We start from the raw sequence: 21,875 nt of genomic DNA, 5'->3' as shown, positions 1-21,875 counted from the left end.
GAACTAGGCACTGCCCGTGACTGATACTAGGGACCATCTATACCCTGCTTACTATGGCCGGGGTCTGCAATATCTAGTACTAGGTAAGTACTGTGTAGTCTACTCCGTACCAAGCACCCCGAAGCCATCCCTGTGGTCTCCAGGCCTATGACAGCTATGGCCCCATTAGTCTATTAGGGTGGGGTTGGGGTTGTTTCCGGGCGATAAGGATGTTCTGGGTGTCTGGTATGTCGGGTTACATCCTGCAACGTGGTCCTGGCTCTTATATCGTAGCTGGTCCGTCCGTCTCCCCCTTTCTCCCGTGCGGAGTACACCGTGTCTCTATCCATCTACCCCATGGATTATTGCATTGCCTTGACATTTGCCAAGCCCGACACCTGACGCGGGGAGTTCGAACCCCCTTAGTTAGTCGCGATGACATAAGCAACGGCTTTCGGGGGCAACACTCGAGCCTGAGACTCGCCGAAAGTTTGGAAAAAAGGATGGCCTCGTCTCGCCCAGCTTTGTTTGGCCTGATCGATCTCAGGCATGGACTGACAGAGTGCTTCGAGTGCCTGTGACGATCCGTTCGTCATGCCTACTGACTTCTACTACCCTGACGAGCCTAGGAGACAGTCCCTGTGGTCGCGACTCTTCTCGTCCACCTATGCCGGCTATCGCCACCTCCAGCCCTCCGGCCCATTGCTGTCGGCCCCTAGACGCCCCGGTCGTTTTCGTCGCCTGTCCCTCCTCCGGCTGTGTTATCACCTCCAAGTGGTGGTCGGGATCATCCTCTCGCTGCTCTTTCTGACGTCCGTCTTTCGGCCCTCCTATACCCGCTTGCCGCCCCATTACTCGTCCCTCCGGGATGCCGTCTCGCAGTCCTCCGAACCAGGCCGCGGCAACGTCCGCAACGAGAAAGTGTTCATCGCAGCGAGCCTATATGATCGCAGCGGAGACCTGGCACGGGGCTATTGGGGGGAGAGCGTACTCCAGTTGATCCACCTGCTCGGGGAGGACAATGTTTATTTGAGCATCTATGAGAACGACAGCGGACCCGAGGGCGAGAGTGCCCTGCGAGAACTAGCGGACCGGGTTACGTGTCAGAAATCCATTGTCTTCGAGGAGCATCTGGACCTGGCCAGCTTGCGAAAAATCGCCGTTCCTGGTGGTGCGCAGCGGATCAAACGCATCGAATACCTGGCTGAGGTGCGGAACCGTGCCTTGCGACCGCTGGACGATCAACCGGAGGTGCGCTACGACCGGCTCCTCTATCTGAACGATGTGGCATTCGACCCAGTGGATGCTCTCCATCTGCTGTTCTCCACCAATGCCGCGGAGGACGGCGTTGCGCAATATCGGGCGGCATGTGCCGTGGATTTCATCAATCCGTATAAGTTCTATGACACCTATGCGACGCGCGACCTGCAGGGCTACAGCATGGGCCTTCCCTTCTATCCGTGGTTTTCGAGCGCTGGAAAGGGGCAGAGCCGGTCGGATGTCCTAGCTGGGAAAGATGCAGTGCGGGTGCGCAGTTGCTGGGGTGGAATGGTGGCATTCGATGCCCGTTTCTTCCAGCGGGGCACGACCCAGCCGACAGCGGGCGTGGCCGATGGGGGCAGCACGCCTGTTCGATTCCGCGCCTCACACGACATGTTCTGGGAAGCGTCCGAATGCTGTCTGATCCATGCGGATATCCAAGAACCCCAGACGAACGTGGAGGAGATCACTGACACAGGGGTATATCTCAATCCATATGTCCGGGTTGCGTACGACCCTACCACTCTCTCTTGGCTAGGGACGACCCGGCGCTTTGAGAAGTTGTATTCGCTCCCCCATACCCTCATCAACCATCTTGTCGGTCTGCCCTGGTTTAACTCTCGTCGTACTGAGGTTCCCGGCCAGGCGGCCGAGGAGACGGTCTGGGTACCCGACGAGAAAGGGGATGGGAGTGGATCGTTCCAACACATCGATCGGATGGCGGGAAACGATGGGTTCTGCGGCCGTCCCGGGCTGCAAGTGATTGTCGAGCATCGCGAGAAGGGACAGAAGGGATGGGAAACGATCCCAATACCTGGCTGAGGGCATTGCGGTAACTGTCCATATTTTGTCCGTGTATAACTACTGTCCTCTTTCCCCCACTGTGTCATAGATTACTACTAGCCATAGGTATATAGAACGGGCCTGGGGTTTCCCCACCTGGGTCTGTTATGCTGCATTTAAAGCACCTTCCTAAATCGCACTTACACTCCCACCCACAACAAACAACAAACGCTTCTTCGTGGACTGCGTTCCTCGTGTCTTTGCCTCATGCCTGATCAACTGAAGATAGTAGTTAACTCTAGAACAGTTTGCCTGAGGTTCGAGCTTCCAGTGTGGTAACCACTTCTGCCACCCTGTTTACCGGCGCTCTCTGTTCGACACACCACGGCAGCCCATTGCGGTCCATCATCCCATGGGGGCATTCACTCGCACTATGTCACTATGTCACCATGTCATGGCCCTCCCCAACGTTACTGCTGAAGTTGTGGGAGAGGACTTTCCATTCACTGGCACTGTTCCCCCAGCTACCAGCCAGGCGCCAGACAGATCTTTCTTCTTCTGTTGTATCCCCCCCTCTTCCTCCTCTTCGTCCTCTTCTTCCTCTTCTTCCTCTTCTTCCCTTCCTCCACCAACCTCCTTTCCAACCACTTCTCTCCGCCTCGCACCCTTCTTACATACTTTCTTCTCTTCTACATACTCTCTGCTTTTCTCAAAGCTTCACGCGAATCTTCAGCAATGGAGAACGATTCATCTAATAAGATGGATTTTACGAACTCAATCACAAGCCTCATCTTTGGGGTTTTTGGCTCCTTCATGGAGCGCTCTCCTCACGGTTTAGAGGACAGCCGGCACGCGCCAAAGGCGGTGCGCCAGGCTGCCCAAATCGCTGTGGTTAGTGCATACTTTTTTTGTGTCCTCGTTGAAGCGGTCGTTGTCGGCCTGATCGAGTCCCTCGTCGATGTCTACAATGTACGTTCCGACGCGACTTTGCTGGTGGGTTGTCTTGTGGGCTGACAGAAGGATCGTAACACTCAGGCAAAGCCGGTCGACAAGCCGGTGTCGGGAACTCGCTCTGGGCTCTCTCCTGAGGCACCAGCTTTTGGGCTTCCTGGCACATTCACTACTACTGTTGGCTGTAACACGCTGGCGAACGCGGTCAAGCGGCCTTACGCGTGCCCCTCTCCCCCCTCGTCTCGCCCTCCCACCTTCACTCCTCGCCCACTTGATCCCCGCTCCCCTGTTTTCACCCCTCCTTTCTCCCGCACTCCTTCTCCTCCCCGTTCTCTTTCCCCGTCTGGTATCTCCATCAAGGACAAACAGACCTTTAAAGAAACCTTCAGGCGTTCTCAGTCTCCCACTCAGGCTCTCAAGGCTGTCAGAGAGGCTGCCAAAGAGGCTGCCAAAGAGGCTGCCGCCAGAGAGGCTGCCATTAAGGCTCCTGAGCAGGTTGTCACTCAGACCCCCAAGCAGGTTGCCATCAAGACTCCTCAGCAAACCTCCATCAAGACTCCTCAGCAGGTTGCCATCGAAGCTCCTCAGCAGGTTGTGAGCAAGACTCCTCAGCAGGTTGCCAAAGAGGCTCCTAACCAGGTTGCCATCAAGGCTCCTCAGCAGGTTCCCATCGATACTCCTAAGCAGGTTGCCACTCAGGCTTCCAAGCAGATTGTTCCTCAGCAAACCTCCATCAAGACTCCTCAGCAGGTTGCCATTAAGGCTCCTCAGCAGATTGTGAGCAAGGCTTCCAAGCACATTGTTCCTCAGCAGGCTGCCACTCAGGCTCCCAAAAAGATTGCTCCCAAAATGTACGTCGCCGATGTGGATGACACTGCCGGCTTCATGGCTGCTGCCCGCGCCTTGAAGCTGGAGAAATCTTATGGCACTCCCCCCTCCGCTCCCGCTGTCGATGCGTTCAGCGACAAGAGCAGTGACAAGGGCAGCGCCTTCAAGGCTCGTGTTGAGTCCCCTGTTAATACTGCAGGCGATGACTGGGCCGTCTCTAATGACACTCACAATGATTTTGGTAAGTGAAGTCTCCCACTCGACGCGTCCTGGCTAATATGTCTCTCCATAGTTTCCTCGGGCAAGACCGTGTCCAAGTCCACCACTGCTGACAATGACTGGACCGCGTCTAAGACCACCGTTGATGATATTACCGTCTCTCATGACGCTCACAATTACCTTGGTAAGTGAAATGTCCGGCTGAGAGGCGTCCTAGCTAATGTGTTCCTCGATAGCTTCCTCTGGCAAGACCGTGTCCAAGTCCACTACCACTGCAGGCAATGACTGGACCGCGTCTAAGACCACTGTTGACACTACTGGCGATGATTGGAACGTGGCCAAATACACTGATGATACCGCTAGCGATGAATGGACCATGGCCAAGTCCACTGTTGATACTGCTGGCGATGAATGGACCGTCTCTGGGGACATTAAAAATGACTTCGGTAAGTAAAGCATCCAAGTCGAGACGCGTCCTGGCTAATGTTTTATCTCCCTATAGCTACTTCCGGCAAGGCCGGGATCAAGTCCACTGTCGATACTGCTGCCGATGACTGGATCGTCTCTAAGGACGTTAAACATGACTTCAGTAAGCGAAGGGTCCTGCTCGAGACACGTCCTGGCTAATGTCTATCCCTCGATAGTTTCCGCCTCTAAGTCTCCTATTGACACTGCTGGCGATGATCGCACCGTCTCTAAAGACGTTAAATATGACTTCGGTAAGTGACTTAGTGTTCCACTTGAAACGCGTCCTAGCTAATGTTTGTCTTTCGATAGCTCCTTCCGGCAAGACCGCGTTTGGAGGTTCTGGAAACAACACTGATGCCAAAGGACTTGGAGTGAAGGTTGACGCTCCCAAGACCGAAAAGGTGTCTGGCGTGACCAGCGGCTTGGTGTCCCGCAATGTCACCGTTGATACTACTTCTACTCATCATGCGAACTCGGGTGTCATGACTCCTAGCCATTCCACGGAGGAGGACCGCGAGCATCTCACTACCTTTAAGTCTTGGGGCACCCCGGCTGCTCGTGACAAGCCAGGTATGTTCCTCTTTATCCTTGCTGACGATTATACTGACCTCCCTGCAGCTTCTCGTGTGCGTCGTATCATCATTAAGGGCTTGCCTGCTGCTTGGTGCAACCCTGCCAAGATCCTGTCGTTGGTTCATGGCGGTACTGTCGAGAGCATCCATGTTACTCCTACTGGCACTGCTCATATTCTCTTCTGCGAACACGAGGCATGCAAGGCCTTTTACGATAAGTACCCCAATGGCATTGACCTCGACAAACAGCGTAAGATCACCGTCTTCGTCGACATGGGACAGGACGTCGACGTGATCAGCTCTCAGCTTTCTTTCAACCTGTCTGTGGGTGCGACTCGTGCTGTCCGGGCCGTCGGCGTTGGCTTGGACGTTCCTATGGGACAGCTTTACAGCATTGCAGGTGGAAACGGTCGCAAGGTTGAAAAGATCGTGGAGTCGTATGTTCCCGGCGAGGCAAGTGCCCTTTCTTTCCCCTCCGTGTCTCATATACTAACTTGCTTAGGCTCGCAACGTGGTCTTCCGCTTCTGTAGCATCGAGGATGCGGTGCGTTTCCGTGCTGCTCTTGTCCGCAATGCCGACTATGAGCACTGCAACATCCAGTATGCGGCTGATCCGTAAGTGACACACGCGCCCATCTACGATGACCCCTACTGACCCCAGTCTAGCTGTGAGATCGCTAGCGGTTACCACGCCGACTAAATGTCGAGCAGAGCAGTGTTTCCGGACCACGCTCACCAGATTGTGGCGTTAGATCGATGGAAGTGTTTACGAACGATGTTCAAGGGGACGTCTTTTCTTTTTTTTTTTCTTTGGTGTTCTCTATTTTTTAAATTGGGGATGGTCTACGGATGTATCTGAGCGGTGTTCAAGGGGACGCCTTTTTTCTTTTCTCTATTTTTTAAATTGGGGATGGTCTACAGGATGTATCTGAGCGGTGTTCGAGGGGTAAAAATTGTTTTCAGGATGGAGAAAAAGGCGGCGTATCTGTGATGACTGGCTGACTGGATGGATGGGTTTAAACTGTATGTACCTGGTATAGATTGAGCGGAACATAGTTCCTACCGGTACATAATGAAAAGCCTCAGTGCAACAACAGCTTCCCCGTAATTGCAGTCGATAGTTCCCCCCTTGGCACGCCTTATATCGAGCCTGTCACAACCCAAGCCGAGCATGAAGCCCGTCCCCTCGTATCCTCGGCGCCGAACAAACCCGCGCCCATGAGTGTGATATCAGACCGGAGAATATATAAAGTGTATGCGGGTTTGCGGAGTAGTTCGCATAGATATCAACGCCACCGTCAGTTCTAGTGTTCTACAATGCCGACCGTGACGAAGCATGCGGAGATCAGGTACTCGTCCAATATCGCCTTGCAACATTTACTCCGGCACATTCCATCTCCATGCAACATCGATTGATTGATTGATTGATTGATTGAATGATTGATTGCTTGCTTGCTTGACTGATTGATTGATAGATTGTAGGCCGGGTATCTCCATAACATACACATACGCATACGCGTACCGATACCGTATACATACCCACACCAGAAACACCCATGCAGACGGTCGCCGTTACACCGACATCACGGAATACAGTACGACACTTACAGCATCCGCGGAAATACCCGGACTTAGGTACTTACCCTTCTTCCTCCATCCTCACACGGGGGATGGTGACCTTTTTTTTTTTTTTTTATCCCAATCTTTACCTTCTAGACCAAACCGGATAGAAACATGACTGAGTACATGCATGCATGGCATGGCGTGGCATTGCATTCATCTCATCTCATTTTCATTTCACATTCCAAGCCAAGCCAAGACCGAGCCGATTCGCTTCACTTCGATTTGATTTCTGGAGAGGGAAAGAAAGGAAGGGAGAGTAGAGAGAAAGTGACGGGTGGGGAAGGGAATGCGGATCCGGAAATGCGATTCCATGGCTTCAAGCATGCCCATGGCCTGGCCATGGCGTTTTTTGCGTTTTCTACATGGGGATAGAGGAGGAGCGAACAGACAATGAATAGGGTTACTACCTACTTATGTACATGTGGGTGTACATTTCCGCCGAGGACGTCCGTACTCACCAGGTATACCTTCCTTCTACTCCGAGTTGGATATGCTCGGTCGAGATGGAAGAGGAAGAGAAAGAGAAGGAGAAAGAAAGAGGCGGTATTAGAGTTTCCACCCATCGTAGTCGTACTCTGTACCGTAGATGAGATGAGATGAGAACAGATGGGATGAGTGATCACCTTTCGCGACCTGACAAAGCAAAGCGACTTACTAAGTTACCTGACTCAAGCACCCGCGACATTCTCACTGGGTGGGTGAATTCCCCGACTCTTCAAAGTTCCAACCACAGTTACACCCTTACCTCTTACCTGTCTGGGTATCTATGGGACGGACGGTTCCCTTCGGAACCGGGGAGTGGGAAAGGCTATCTAATACATATAACTACAGACAGATAGATATACGGAATGCATAGGTGCTTAGATAGGTATGTACGGAGTACTTAGGCAAGTAAGCGCTGGTAACCAACCAGAGAAGATGGACAAGATAAAGAGAAAGAGACAAAGACAAAGAAACAACAACAACACAGGGCATTGGATGGGCCATTGGGGGAAGGCGAAAAAGACGACGTCACAGCCTTGGATCTTTCTTGGTTTTCCATACGTACAGGTAGGTACTTACTCTACCTACTCTGTCTTTTTCATGTCGCCCTTGTCCTTCTTGTCGGGTCGGGTTTGGGCCGTCCGATGCGGAAGTTAGTCCGCACGGCAAATGGGGGCTTGTTTGACCATCCAGTAGCTAAGGTAGATCCTTCGTATTGTGTCTGATAGGATGCTTACTTCTACAGAGAATTTAGAGAAAGGGTGGGTGCGGTGCGCTACGCTGCAGATACTCCGTGCCAGAATGCCGAAATAAGAAGATCATCATAATTAATACGACGGATATTGTTATTACCAGCAAGGATGAAGGATGGGAGGGGCTGTTCGTATGTACAATGTATATCCCCATCATCCTCATATTTAGGAGGACGGACTGGGGCTGAGCTGCCGAAGTGTATATTTACTATTTGCCGGATGTTACTTGGAAGTGATGTGGATGAGGTATGTACCTAGGGTGAAACGAGACCCAGATCCACATGTTACAATTGTTGCTTTTTCTTCTTCTTCTTCTTCTTCTTCTTCTTCTTCTTCTTCGTCATCAGGATTATCATTATCATCATGGTGAAGTCACGGCGAAGGATGAAATCTGGTCTGATCCGACAGGAAGGAAGAAGGAAGGAAGGAAGGAATGAAGGAAGAGGAGAACATGCTACGTTGCAAGTTGGACCCAAGTTGCAACAAAGAATGTAGGAGGCCAAAACAAGGTCGAGAATCAACCCGCCGATTGAACTTGTTGGGTGGATACAGCAGCACGGAGATCGCCGATGCAGAAACAAAGCGTAAGTATACTACTAGATACTACTACTACTACTACTACTTACTCTGTAGGACTAGTAAATAGGAAAGTATCCAGTAGGAGCAGGAGCAGTATACCCAAGTCTTACCGTCTACGGAGGGAGCACTCTGTATAGCAAGTGGTTTTATGATGGGATGAATATTGTTCGGTCGGCCCCCCTCCACAGTGGGGAATGTTTCTGAAGTCTGAAGGTCGTGAAGATAACTAACTAGTCGCCTGACTAAGACCTGACTGATGAAGATGATTTGACTTCTGGACTTCTGGCACCGGAGGGATTCCACCCAAGGATGAAGGGCTGGCTTAGCGGTGGCTGCGGCCCATGGTTGACATTTGCTGAGTGGTGTTGGTTTGTCGAAGGAAAGATGGGTGCGAGGGTCTCCGAACCCGAGGACTCCATCGTCCCATCCGTGTTCCGACGGACGGGGGAAGTGGATTAGCGGACAACAACGGAAGAGTCAAGATGTCTCAGAGAGACTGGCATCTGCACCGACCGGGTCCACTAACCCTCAACAGGCAATCAATCGATGAACCCACAACCCAACTGGCACGACCAATCCCCGACGCCGCAGTACGGAGCAAAACCGTCTTTCCCGTGACTACGGAGTTACAACTGACTCGACTCCATATTAGTTCATACAATGAGCAGCAGGAGCACACAAATGAGCGAATGAAGGAATACAGCAGGAACAAACGACAGGACCGACCGCCCACCCGGCCGGATGGATTAGGATGCGAAGAAAGTGGTCGTGACCCAGGAAGAAGAATCTGGCTGCCTTCATCCATCCAGCCGCAGCCCAAAATAGATTAATTGGAAAGAATGGTGGTGGTGCATGCCACCGGCTGATTCTCGCAGCCAGAATACTACACCAGCGGACCCGACAGTCTGGATGAAGGTGTGATAGTTGGGCATTAGTAGGCAACCTTGAGCAAGGCTCCGGTCCAGCTGAGGGGTTTTCGGGGGGGGCAGGCGAGGCAAGGCAAGGCAAAGCAGGGCTACTACTTGCTACCAGGCAGCACCCCCCGGTCGGTTTCGGTCGTCATGGTCCCCTTCCCCTCCTCCTCCGAGGGGAAGGGAGGGAGGGGGGGGGGGGGGGACGGTTGTTTGGGGGATTGCGCGCATTTACGCTGCTGCGATGACTCGCGCGGGGGGAGAAATTCCATCTCCAACCTTAAGTAAAGTATCTAGACTACTTATGTAGGGTGGCCGCTGGATCGAAATGGTACCTGACTGACTCAGTGGATGAAAACGGTTAGACATTTCTTCAGTCGGTTTAAGGTAATGGGTAAGCAGGAGTAAGCTTAGTTGTTACCTGGGGTACGTACGTAGAAAGGAAGGGAAAGGGAGGGTGCTCCCCCTCCGTGCGACCTGTCTATCTACTGCCCTTACTACGGAGTACTACTTACTTCCCTTGCGGAGGACTGTATGTACCTTTGTAGATACTACTGGACTGTCACAGACTAAGGTACTCGAGTCTGCCAATGGTCGGTCAGAAACCAAGAGAGGCCTTCTGGCCGCCTGAATCGATCTCGCTTGCCGATGTCGATCGAACGGCCGCCCGGCTCGGATTGGCCGTCCGCCCAGCCTGACCCTGACCGTACGTGACCGGACATTACGGCGCGCCGGCCCATCCGAGCTGCAGCCAACCAAGAGACCACTTGGTCCTAAGTACGGAGTACTGGACTGGGTAAGTACGTCGGTCGCCATTGCATGCATTGGCAGGGGCGCCTGCTGGGGTCAATGCTTCTGTCACTGGCCCCAGTCATGCCGCGGTATGCAGCTTGGTATCTACTACTTTAGCTGCCGATTGTAAGAGTCACCGACCGGTCCTACACACTACATCCAGTAGATAATAGTAGGTATGTATCGACCGGCGTATCTGCAATTGCCAGACACAACTTACTATCTACTAGGTACCTACTCCTACTATGTCCCTCCTTGATAGGACCCAGAAGCCGTTACAAGCCGGCGATGTGGGATGGATCTAACTAACTAGTTGGTAGTAGCCAGAGGCTACGACCGGGTTGGTTAATAAGTAGCCAGCTAAGCGCCGGGGTCATGAACAGGAGTTGTGCGCATGTCCCATGTCCCATCATGTACAACGACTGTGCCGCAAATCTCCCCCGGTAGACTAGATGCCAATCACTGGGCCGGAGCGGCGCTGATTGGCCGGCGTGCTGTCATCTGGTCCGGTCGAGATGCCTATGCCTGTCTGTGTGTCTCGGGGTTTCCCTCGCACTAGATAGATAGTTAGATAGTACGGAGTCCTTAGTAGCGTAACTAATTCGAGACTCAATCTCATTGTCGGAAGGACACCCACACACAATCTCAGCTTTCCTTGAGTCTGAAGCAACACTCCATGGTCCATAAGTCCAGTCTATAGATAGTCCATACCACTATCCAGTAGTCGTCCAGATCCCTGGCGCGGCCAGACTCGGAATCCATCCCGGACCCGAACGGACTCCAGATTACTCATTAGACGGAGCATCCTCCGTCCCTAGGTAAGTGCTTCAATATCCACATTCCAGACACACAGAGGGATAGTTTACATCTCGTTTGCCTGGATGGGAGTAGTACTCGCCGCTAAGTGCGACGAAGGAGAGACAAAAGTGAGGCCTGGCGTTTGAGGCGATTCGCCCCACGTGTTGGGCGCAGGGGAAACGAACGGACGGACGGACGGACGGACGGAGGAACGGAGTCGGCGTCGGCATCGGCGACTCGTAAGCAAGCAAACAAACAAACAAGCAGGCACACACAAGGCTGAAAACGCCAAAGCACCTTTCTTTTGTCGCAGCCTTCTATCTTGAATATCTAGATGCAGTCAAGTCTATGGTACACTGTCTACAGACCGGTCCACTTGGGTACAATTGAACCCACCACCCTCCGCCACGGGAAGGACTTGAATAACCTAACTAAGGCTTAGATAGAGGCTAACCTACTACTAGATCCGACTGTTAGATACCCATCAGCCACCAAATTGGTAAATCTAGACGAAAACTCCAATCAGACGGTGTGAAATTTTTTTTTTCCCTTTTACGTGTGTTCGCGACCTGGAAATTCCGCCAATTAGCCGGTCTATTGCGGCGCAAATCCGCCAGCCAGTCGTACTTCCTGCGGTGGATTTCGGACGGCCCTCATCCGTCGGCCGACTGGCCCAAACTACTACTAACTAGCCTCCATTTCACCGCCGTCTCGAACGGAGTCGGAGTCGGAGCTGAAGCTTATCGCCAGGAGGATCTGAACCATGGATGCTTGGCAAATGGCAGTAGGTTCCGGTGCAAGTGAGAGCTTAATAATCCCTATATAGTTTAGTTATGCCTGGTGCCACTAGTCAGCTCCGCGATGGAGCTTCATAAGGGGACAGGAACCAACTTAGGTCCAGCCACGCCCTCTCGGGTAATCCTTTAGTCGATGCGCCTGCGCGCTTGCGACAAAGAAAGTAATCGCCCCCTAACGGAGGGTATTTGAAATTGCGAAAGTCTGGACTCGGGACATCCGTTGTGTCGAGATACGGACACTCGACCATGACCACCGTCGGCGATCCACCAGACCCAAGGCAGGCACCAGGTGGCGTTATCAATCTCACCAGCACCACGCCACAGATGATTCCTGGTGATCAAACGTGGTGAACGTGGCCAGCAATCCTGGGGGCCAAAAGCCTCCCTAGGGGCAATCCTTTGCCGCGCCCCGGCAGCGACGAAGGATTCGTCGCGCGGTCCGGCATTTGCTTCTGGAAGGGAGAGGTGGTTTGATCATGGAGACGTGTGGGTTTGTGAAGGATCTCGTGTATCGTAAACTATCTAAGTCGACTCGGATCGTCGCGTATCTAATCCTACAGGCACGGTAGCGTCGCCGTCCATGTGGCTGGCTAGTTGGGCCAGATAGTACTAGGTAGGACGCCGTCGATCCAAGCCGATCCGGTCTGGTGGAGGCAGGTTGTTTCGGGAGGGATGGGGGCAGATTCTGCATGATGATCTGTTCGGCATGTTGCTGATGTGAGGAAGCTGTCATCGCGTGTGGTGAAGAGCTCCAACGGGTGTCATAGCCGCAATTTTCCTATCTACAGGATGAGACACGCATCAGCTGATCCATCATGACAGGCCTGGTTGATCTGCTGACCGTAGTACAGACAAAAGTCCAATAATCGTGGGAAGGGGGGTGTGGTTGTGACGACTTGATCGTCACAGTAAATTGATCATCTTACTGTACAGAGTAGTGTCCCAAGCTTGAGTCATTGGCGTGATAAGGGGGGAAAGCAGTCGTGGTGGAAATGGGACGGACTCCTTCCTCCCAATGAGAGACAATCCCAAGAGAGAATTCATCTCCCAGAGGCCTATCGTGTTCGTTCTCGGTCTTCGTTCGTCGCGCTGCCCCGAATAAACTAGCGAGTTATTGATTGACATCTGACACATCCAATCCGCAACGATCTGATCTGAGCTCACCCGATGGGGCATTATTCATTATTGGCGTACCTATCTACTTCGCAAGCAATCCCTTTTTTAGGGGCTGAAGGTTTGAAGGCCCCGGGAGCTCTGGCCAAGTGGGTGGACTGTGGACTGTGGACTGTGGACTGTGGACTGTGGGTTGTGGGTTGTGGGCTGTGGGCTGGGCTGTGGGATGGCTGGGCTGTGGTCAGTGGTGGTCCTCCTGGCTCCTGAATCCGCAGTCCGCAGCCCGCAGCCCGCAGCCAGTCGCAGGGTGTCGTGTGTGCACTGTACAGGACTCCATACATTCTCCAGAGATACTCCGTGGGAGTGTATCCTAGGAGTACACTGCCTCCTCTGCCTCCTCCTCTCTCGTCGCAAATCAGTTCTCACCGAAAAGATGTTAGGTAAGAATCCTCAAGAGTAGGGAAGGCATGACCAAGACAGGCCTAGCCGTGTGCAAGGTTGTATGTATCACCGATTCATCGTTGTTGATCATCGGCGGTTGCACACAAAGAAGACCACGCCTCCAAAAAGTCAGGGGGTGACGACCGAGGCGGATGATGCCCCCCAGCGCGCGCACTGTAACCACGAGCAAAAGTAAAGTAGTGGCCTTGTGGCCTGTGGCCTGTGGCCTGTGGTTGCCGGGATCGTCCCGGCCGGGAAACAGCGAACAACGAACAACGTGTCTGCCTTCCTTCCCCATTAATCTATCCTCATCCTCCCCCGGCCTTGGAATGAGCGACAATCCCAATCCCAATCCCTTCCCCTTCCCCTTCCCCTTTTTGACAAGCGCTCCTGAAAACAAGACACTCTTAGAGTTGCGATCCTTGACAGTTGACAGGTCTTATTATTGTCCCGTGGCTTTTGCCGGAACTACGGTATGGGGAGAGTGGCTTCAGCCACCACCACGTACAGGATCAGATGGATCCTTCTGGAAAAAGGGTTATTTATCCACGATGGGCATCCGTGAGACTCGGCTCCGATCCCGACACGTCGTACCAGGGCAACACAATGATATCATTGCCTCGCACAATGGCTTCTGCCCCGTCGTCAGGCCAGTCGAGTAATAATGCGTCGCCATCCACCATCCATCCCCAGCCTTACACGCTGCAAGGCTTGTCGCTTGTCAGAACTCTGTAAGGCAGGGATGGGGCCTGGGGAGGGAGGGAGGGTATGCAAGTGTTGCCTGGGCGCGGTTCTTGGCTCGCTGCTGCTAGTTACACTTAAGCTCGCTTGCAGGTCCTTAGGTTATAGTACGGTATGTACTCCGTAGTATTACTACCTACTATACTGAGTAGTACCTACACAGTACTAGTAGTAGTAGTACTACGGCTAGGCGGTAGGCACCGGCGCACGGCGGGTAGGGAATATTAATAGGGAGGCCGTAGTGATGATAGTCCGCCGTAGCGCTGCCACCGGCGGCGATGGAGCTGCGGCACAGTGTCTGTCTTGTCTGTTGGCTTGAGCCGCAAAACGTCCTGGCTTGCCCTCGATCTATCTACCAGCTTCTAGGTCACTTCTAGCCAGCCGTTCTAATCCATCCTTCCTTCCATCCATCCTCCCATCATTCATCTCCAACGCGTGAATGCACTGCGACGCTGTACCACGGCGGCCTGCCTGACCGCATCATGGGAGTCGCGCATCTCCTATTATTATTCCCGGGCGAAATTTTGGATTTATTATCATCAAAATAACGTCTCGACACACTGGGATGACCCCAATCCGTTGGGGTCATTACGAGTCAGTGTCTCGCCGCCTGGACGCATCCCTGTCGCCTTTTTCTTTGTTCTCTGTCCCTATCCCCGTCTGCCTCCGCCGCACCGGTATCCACCTCCAAGCACCGCAACCCCTCGAACGAACGAACCGACGAACCGACGAACCAATGACTGACCCTCCGACGGCGCCATTAATCAAAACGAGGCCTCTTCATAGGCTGCCTGGCCGACTTCCCCGGCGATGAACGTTCACGTGACCGAACGCAGCTGCGGGTACGCGTCTGGTGAGGAGAAGATGAAGGGAACTAAGGCAGAACAGGCGAGGGTCGCGGCCTGGGCTGGTTCGATCACCTCTCTCGCGCTCTCCCATCCGATGTGACCTTGTCGCCTGGCCGCAGGACGGATTACTCCATACAGCGATGGCCAGCTGGCTTGGCTGGCTTCTTTGAGACATCCCGACGCGCGCTTCGAGGTCCACCCACCCGACGACGAAGCCCCAGGATGTAGACGTTGGGACAGCTCCTCTCGACCAGGGATAGGATCTACAACAGGTGTAGACAAGCGGATGATCATCCGTTTGCCCCTCCCTTCCTCCTTAGCCGTCTGCCCATCACAACGGGGACGGAGAAAAGGCTGCTATTTCCTCGGAACCTTCCACTCTATCAGTAGATATCATGGCCTGAGCACATGCACGGGTATGCCAGCGATGAACTGGCTAGTCGCGGGGAAGTCATATGGTCGAGAACTTGCATCCAACCTCGCCTGTGATCCATACAACCGGGCATGCTACGCGCTTCGTCGGGGGTTGGGTTTGGAGCTTGCGCGGATTGACTGTGCCGCAATTCTGGCCCAGAACCAATCCTCGTTGTGGAAAGGTGCGCGCGGCGTAGTACCCTGTAGTATTGCGTCGTGGTAGTATCTACTACCGAGGATACTATCGAGCGTCCGCTTTTATTTTTGCCTTGTGATATTGTTGAAAGGAGAACCTGGTCAATTTGTCATGTCTCATGCCGAACGAGCGAGTGAGCGAGCCAGCCAGCGAGCGACTGGCGGCCGAGGCACCCTCTCTCTTCCTTCGTTCCTGATTTTTTTTTTTCGACTATGATTATTATTATTTTTTATTATTTTACTTCCCCCCCCTCGATTCTTAGGACATTCTGATAAGCTGCCGGCGGGCCCTTTCCGCCCGTTTAAGAGGATTTCCAGGGCGCCAAGACCCTCCAGTGGAAAGAAAAAAAAATCTTATAATCCTACAATATTAAGGTAAAAGGGTTGCAGATGAATGACGACGCTGAAGGATGTGCCTCGTCGATTCACTCGTCCCCGTGTGCAGCGTGCCAACCTCCTCGACCCCAGGCAAGCGTGGAGACGAAACAGCTACTGGAGCCTGAGGAGAGAATGGAGACGGGAGTGGAGCGACCTCCTGGCCGTTTGATTCGTGCTGTCGTCTATGGAAGGATACGTTCGGGGCCGATCGGCGCCAACCCGACTTGTGGAGATAGTGACACAATTATCGGTTGGCACTTGCGATTGGCATTGGCATTGGCATTGGCATATTGGGATTTTTTCCCTTTCCCTTTTCCTTTCTGGCCAGGTCTGTAAGGTATCTAGGGCTTTGTGCACTGTGCAGAGCGAGCTTGCCATGCTTCCTTACAGCAGCAATAATGTAATGTAATGTGCGACATGTCTGCTATATGCACGGTCATAATGCTACCCATCTCAGCCCCGAGTCTCCTTTCCAATCCATTCCTTCACTGCTTCCATCCTTCCTCTTTCCTTCTTCTCGCCGACCGACCAACTGCCTAGCTAGGAAACCCCTCGAGTGTAAGCCGACTACTACCGACGACTCCCGACCGACCATCCATCTTTGCTCCTCTCCCTTGTTGTCGGGGTCCTTCCACATCGGGTTTCCCCATTGTCCCATCATCGCTCCAGACTCGGTTTCTCCGTCTCTCGCCCGCCGCGGATCTTCACCGCTGAGACCCGCCGCGCTGCTCGGCTGCTAAAGTTCTCCCCCCATCCATCCGCATCCAAGGCTCAAACAAATGGATCCCGCCTGGGTATCACTGACGACTAACGAGCCTGGGAGAACCGTCCGTGATCCGTCCGTCAGGCCTCAGCATTGACACCGACGGGTGGAACTCCGCCGCACCACTAGCGAGTTTGATGATGCCATCCCGACCCCGTCAATCTCTGCAACAAATTACGGAGTACGGAGTACTACTCCTCCAGATGCCATTCGGCACATACTATGCGGATACCTAGCCCGTGAGGCTTTCTTTCCCTTACATACCTCTTACATAGGTAGGTAGTAGCTACAGTTCTTAATAAGCGGCAATGCTAGTCAGCCATCAATAATTCATTGTTATATAGTTAGTTTAGTATCGAGATGTCTATCTACGTGGGTAAAAAAAAAAAAAAAACACACAAACAAAAAACAAAGGAGGGAAGGCAATCATAATAACAATGATAAATAATAATCAATTTCCTTCATGGATCTTCGGCCCGTCTTCATTTCCAGCCGTCTTGGTATATAGGGTGCGTACTATGGGAATGAATTGCTTACGGCCGATCGTTATAGGCGATGATGACACCTTCTGGAAGATGTAATCATGACCTATGTATGTAGTAAGTAGTACTATGTCCCCCCCTTTCCTGCCTACTTAGGCACCTGAGGTAGGTCGAATCGAATCTACTTACCTACTTACCCCAGGTCCCGAACGACTTGGCTGTGTACCTTACCTACCTTACCTAGCCTACTAGTACCCAGTACTACAACATACAATACTGTACAGGCGAGAGAGGGGAAGAGGCTTGGAGTTGAGGGGGGGAGAAGAAACCGGCTACATACCCTGTCTTACCCAAACCAACCATCATCAATCACGGCGTAAAATAGCAACCAACAGATGAGATCATTTGAAAAAACCGAAATTAATTCAACCACTCCACTGGGTGGTTTGAAAATATTTTTCTTAAAACGAAATAGCGATGGGAGGGAAGAAAATAAAATAAATCAAAATAAAATTCAAAAAAAAAAAGATCGTCTTACCGCTGCAGAGATGTGTTGGCAAAAGTCTGCAGATTGTTATCTGGACCGCGCGGTTCTGTTCAAAATAGTATACATGTATGTAGGTATATGTAGTATGTATGTAGGTCGAGTTTCCATGTGCATGTCGGGCTGCTTCGAATGGAAGTGTGGTGGTGGTACTCCGTAGTGGGAGGGTACTTGCGAAGTACATGATAGGGAGATATGTACGGGGCAATAGAAGTAATAATAATAATAACAATAATAATAAGAATGATAATAATAATAATAAGAATGATAATAATAATAATAAGAATGATAATAATAATAATAATAATAATAATAGTAATAACACCACCACCACCAGGACAAAATCATGGTCAACACTCACACTCTCACAATGCTCAACTTAGGTATGGCAAATATTAATCCTTTTCCCCTCCTTCTTCTGCTCTTTTCCCCCCCCCCCGTACTAAGGCTCGGACCCACCCACATCGTGTCTCCCGCTTGGCTGTCAGGTCGCCTGTCCTTCAGCAATGGCCCTGCGCAATCTGAGACCATAAGAGCTAGACAGCGTTAGAGCCTCGATCCTATTCGTAAACCCGTCCCGGCACAACGGTACGCTAGCCAAGCCACTGCAGGCTGGGTTGCTGACTCTATTCCGCGCCCAATAGGCGCGGCCCATCCGCTCCCTTCTGTTGGCTTCCTTGGCCGGTTTCCTTTCCCCCCCCTTCTTTGCCTGCTGCTCTGTGTTCCCCACCCAGCCCAGACACACCCATCGCCGTCCTCACCTGCTGATGATGGACGATGATGGACGGGGGATGATGCTGATGGATGGATGGATGGATGGATGGATGGATGGATGGATGGATGAATCGATGGGATGAATGGGCTGGCACCGAATCCTGCACCGATCCTTTCTGTTCCAAGTTTCTCATTTTATTTTTATTTTTATTTTAGATATTTGTTTTTTTGCCTTCTCGTCCCGTAAGATGATTACCTGGAGGATGACGCCGCGGGTGATTTTATTTCATTGGCCGAACCGCGTAGATTTATTCTTCAAAGCCCGGTGGTGGTTGGTTGAGTTCGGTATGGAAGGATTCTTCATGCTGGAGTGTTCGACATGATTGACCTTGCTGCTGCTCTTCTCAGATCTTCTGCCCGTCAGTCACTTCTTTCTTGCGCGACTTCTGTAGAATTCCCCTCCCCCTTTCCCGGGGGTACAGTAGTATTAGGGAGGGTCGCACCTTCGCAGACAAGCTGGCCAGTCATTCCCGACGGTTAGAAACCCATGGGCCCACGAACCAATCGAATCCCCCCGGGGTCATTCCCAATGAAGAAACACAACATCCATGAATCGAGTCTTCAAGGGCCCTTCAAGGCACAAAATGGGTCTCGACCCGGTAGAATTTCAATTCGAGAGAGAGAGAGAGATAGTGATTTAATTTAGGTGTGTCGGAGGCTCGGAGCGAACAGTGGACTATCCAGAATAACAAAAACAATAACAATAAAAACAGTAGCTAAAGTAAATACTAGAGCCCTCCCACGACTCCACAGCTCTCCCTCTCTCTCCCAGTCCTAAAGTAGCAATGAAGATGGCCAACCTAGGTGTCCAGTGTGGAGTATCAACAAACGAACTAGTCGCCGGCCAGCTAATCCAGGTGTCGTCTGATGTTTCCCGTCAGCGGCCGAATTGAACCCTGCAATGCTTCGTTTCGGTCGACCCGTCTTGCAGCCAGAGGAACCACCTATCAGCTCCGCCAAACCTGAATCGTCTCATGCAATGGCAGGGCTGCAGCCGGCGGGCGTATTACGGCGTACTTTTTTTTCTCTCTCTCTTCCTTTTTTTTTCCCTTTTGGCGTTCCCTTTTTCTTACTTGTTTTTTAAAAGTTTTATCTTTCCAGTCTCAGTTTTCTGGGTCGCTGCCTGCCCTTTTGGCTTCCACATTCTCGACTCAACAAACATGTCCCTACTATCGTGCCTCTTTCACTATACAATCTAACTAATGTATTGCTTCATAAGACTTAATCTACTGCTCCCACGGAAAGAACATCACGCCGTCCCAGCCCTTTACAACCGCATTCCTTTTTTGTTTTCTCGGCCGTACCAGTTCGGCGAAGAATGCACTGGTGGGGAAAAGTAAATACGAGCCCTTGCTGCTTGGAAATACGATTACGCGATTGACACATTCTTCAGCGATAGACATACCCGCGAGGACATTCATCGTCGAGTAGGCATCTAAGTAAAGACTAGATAGAGAGTAACCAGAGAGAGAACATCGCGTCGTTCTCCAGATTACTACCCAGATACCCACTGGCGTGGGTGCGATTCGGCTCCGGGTATCTACAATGGAGCACGCAAGTACCCAAAAGAGGGGACCAGGCATTGGGCAATTTGGCATGGATATGGTTGACAGTGCAGCCTCCCCCCTCCTCTTTCCCCCAACCCATCCCACGATCCTTAAGAGGCGCTGTTATTATTATGATCATGATCCGTATTATAATGTGCATTATTATCCTGAGGTGCGTTCAGCCTCCCAGAATTTGGAATTCTGTTCATAGGCTGGATGGCTTGTGGCTAGGGAGAGGGAGGAAGAGAAAGTGTGTGTGTGTGTATGCTGCAACTGCATGTCCGTGCCTGGTCTGTGCCAGATGGGGAAACGACGACCGAAGATAATAATGATGATAATGATAATAGTGGTGGTGAACCTCAGGAGTTGTGTATGTGCATACATACATGACGCTCATGCATTTGGCCCCTTTTGAAAAAAGAAAGGTCGGTTCCCCCTCACTCCCCGCGTGGCCAGTCCTCCGCCCAGAAGCTGTCGTGTCGCCAACATCATGGGCATTGTGTCATCGTTATCGTCCGTGCAATAGTTGGAGAGGAGGGGGTGATGATGAATGATGAATGACTGAATACTGAATGAATAAACGAGGGGAGAAAAGGAAGGATGTACAGAACGGATGCAGGCAGGAATCGGACCCATTCAGGTGTCCATCTGCCTGCCTGCCTGGCCGTTTGACCCGAGTCAAACCGAGTACTCTGGAGATCATTATGATCCTCAATTTGCTTTTGATTATATCATTTCGTGGCCTTTCTTTGTGTGCGGAAGAACCTAATCTGGAAAGGGGGGGGGGCGCTTTTCAAGGATCCATCCTAAATCCCACGACTATCAAGCTACCTACTACTACTAACTGATTGATTGCTGCTGGCTGTGTCGCATTGCCTCACCAGTCCGGTCCCTTTGTTGCGGCTCCTTCGATTTCACGTTGAGTTTCTGATATCCACGGTGCATGTTGCATGAACGGTGTGCCTTCCCCTCCTTGAGAGTGGATCGAGTTCTGAGGGGTAGGGGAGGATGGGATAGGATAGGATAGTAGATAGTAAAAAATAAAAATAAATATGTAATGTAAGTGGGAAAAAAAGAAAAGAAAATAAAATAAAAAAAGCCAAAGTCAAAGCAGCAGGAAAAAGGAAGAACCGCAATCCCCTCCATCCTCCTCCCCCCCCCCCTCGAGAAAAAAAAAGCAAAAGGTAAAACCCGAAAGAGTCAAGAAAATAAAAGATTAAATCCAAAACAGAAAATCCCAAATCAAACCAGATCGTACGGTACGGTACCAACCACCCATCGAGATTAATTACCCGATCCAACGGTGACCCTCTCCTGGGACTCACTACGGACTCAACACACTCAACTAAATAACTACGAACTAGCAATAGCATCTAGCTACTAGTAAACCCGAGAGGGAAGTCAACCTACTGGGTACTTTACCTATCTCAGCACCAGCGGCGTCCAGCCTGGCCCTGCACGTCGGTCTGCCAACGTGACCCTGTCGCGATCTCCACCCGCCGAGCCATCCAATCCATCGGATGCCATTCTTGCATCCATTCATTTCGTTTCTTCCTCGCTCTCGTTTCTTCCTGCGATTCCCCGTTTGAGTGCTGAGGATCCATCGGTCGTGGAGATAAGTGGCGAATCCTTTGACTTCTTGAACTGCTGGTGAATTCTTCCAGACGACATCCTTGCATATAAGCCCACGGTCATCTTCTCTCCTCTGATTGTTTTTTTTTTTTCTTTTTTTTTCTCTTTTTCCCTTTCTTCTTATATACATCTACAGACAGGAACAAGACAAGACACACAGACTTTGCGGATGAGTTAGGGTTGAAGGAACCGACGACGAAGTAAAAAC

General features: G+C 51.7%; 4 protein-coding genes across 4 annotated transcripts; 3 read left to right on the top strand and 1 right to left on the bottom strand.

The window, feature by feature from the left end:
• The first annotated feature begins 119 nt into the window (after nucleotides 1-119).
• BO70DRAFT_358039 (glycosyltransferase family 69 protein) lies at nucleotides 120-2,234 on the top strand. Its single transcript, XM_025542197.1, has one exon. The coding sequence runs from the start codon at nucleotides 574-576 to the stop codon at nucleotides 2,059-2,061; it is 1,488 nt and encodes a 495-aa protein (XP_025404651.1). The 5' UTR covers nucleotides 120-573; the 3' UTR covers nucleotides 2,062-2,234.
• Nucleotides 2,235-3,844: 1,610 nt separating this feature from the next.
• BO70DRAFT_358038 (uncharacterized protein) lies at nucleotides 3,845-6,142 on the top strand. The gene is made up of 9 exons (XM_025542196.1): nucleotides 3,845-4,042; nucleotides 4,094-4,204; nucleotides 4,257-4,466; nucleotides 4,523-4,609; nucleotides 4,665-4,739; nucleotides 4,798-5,058; nucleotides 5,107-5,513; nucleotides 5,563-5,675; nucleotides 5,727-6,142. Exons 1-9 carry the CDS (start codon nucleotides 3,859-3,861, stop codon nucleotides 5,758-5,760), a joined length of 1,482 nt encoding a protein of 493 aa, XP_025404650.1. The 5' UTR covers nucleotides 3,845-3,858; the 3' UTR covers nucleotides 5,761-6,142.
• Nucleotides 6,143-13,375: 7,233 nt separating this feature from the next.
• On the top strand, nucleotides 13,376-14,333 carry BO70DRAFT_21580 (uncharacterized protein). The gene has a single exon (XM_025538689.1). The coding sequence runs from the start codon at nucleotides 13,502-13,504 to the stop codon at nucleotides 14,009-14,011; it is 510 nt and encodes a 169-aa protein (XP_025404649.1). The 5' UTR covers nucleotides 13,376-13,501; the 3' UTR covers nucleotides 14,012-14,333.
• Nucleotides 14,334-18,197: 3,864 nt separating this feature from the next.
• On the bottom strand, nucleotides 18,198-18,752 carry BO70DRAFT_21574 (uncharacterized protein). The gene has a single exon (XM_025538688.1). It carries the CDS (start codon nucleotides 18,620-18,622, stop codon nucleotides 18,341-18,343), a length of 282 nt encoding a protein of 93 aa, XP_025404648.1. The 5' UTR covers nucleotides 18,623-18,752; the 3' UTR covers nucleotides 18,198-18,340.
• Between the last annotated feature and the right edge of the window lie 3,123 nt (nucleotides 18,753-21,875).

This window comes from Aspergillus heteromorphus (assembly GCF_003184545.1).
Source record: "Aspergillus heteromorphus CBS 117.55 chromosome Unknown BO70scaffold_1, whole genome shotgun sequence".
Classification (NCBI taxonomy): Eukaryota; Fungi; Ascomycota; class Eurotiomycetes; order Eurotiales; family Aspergillaceae; genus Aspergillus; species Aspergillus heteromorphus.
The sequence above is the reverse complement of the archived record's forward strand: the minus strand, read 5'-3'. Positions and strand labels throughout refer to the sequence as shown.

Coding starts and splice junctions, on each gene's coding strand:
- BO70DRAFT_358039 (XM_025542197.1), top strand. CDS start 574: ATGCCTACTGACTTCTACTACCCTGACGAGCCTAGGAGACAGTCCCTG.
- BO70DRAFT_358038 (XM_025542196.1), top strand. CDS start 3,859: ATGGCTGCTGCCCGCGCCTTGAAGCTGGAGAAATCTTATGGCACTCCC. Junction 5,059..5,106: donor GGCTGCTCGTGACAAGCCAG/GTATGTTCCTCT, acceptor ACCTCCCTGCAG/CTTCTCGTGTGCGTCGTATC. Junction 5,676..5,726: donor ATCCAGTATGCGGCTGATCC/GTAAGTGACACA, acceptor ACCCCAGTCTAG/CTGTGAGATCGCTAGCGGTT.
- BO70DRAFT_21580 (XM_025538689.1), top strand. CDS start 13,502: ATGATGCCCCCCAGCGCGCGCACTGTAACCACGAGCAAAAGTAAAGTA.
- BO70DRAFT_21574 (XM_025538688.1), bottom strand. CDS start 18,622: ATGAGAAACTTGGAACAGAAAGGATCGGTGCAGGATTCGGTGCCAGCC.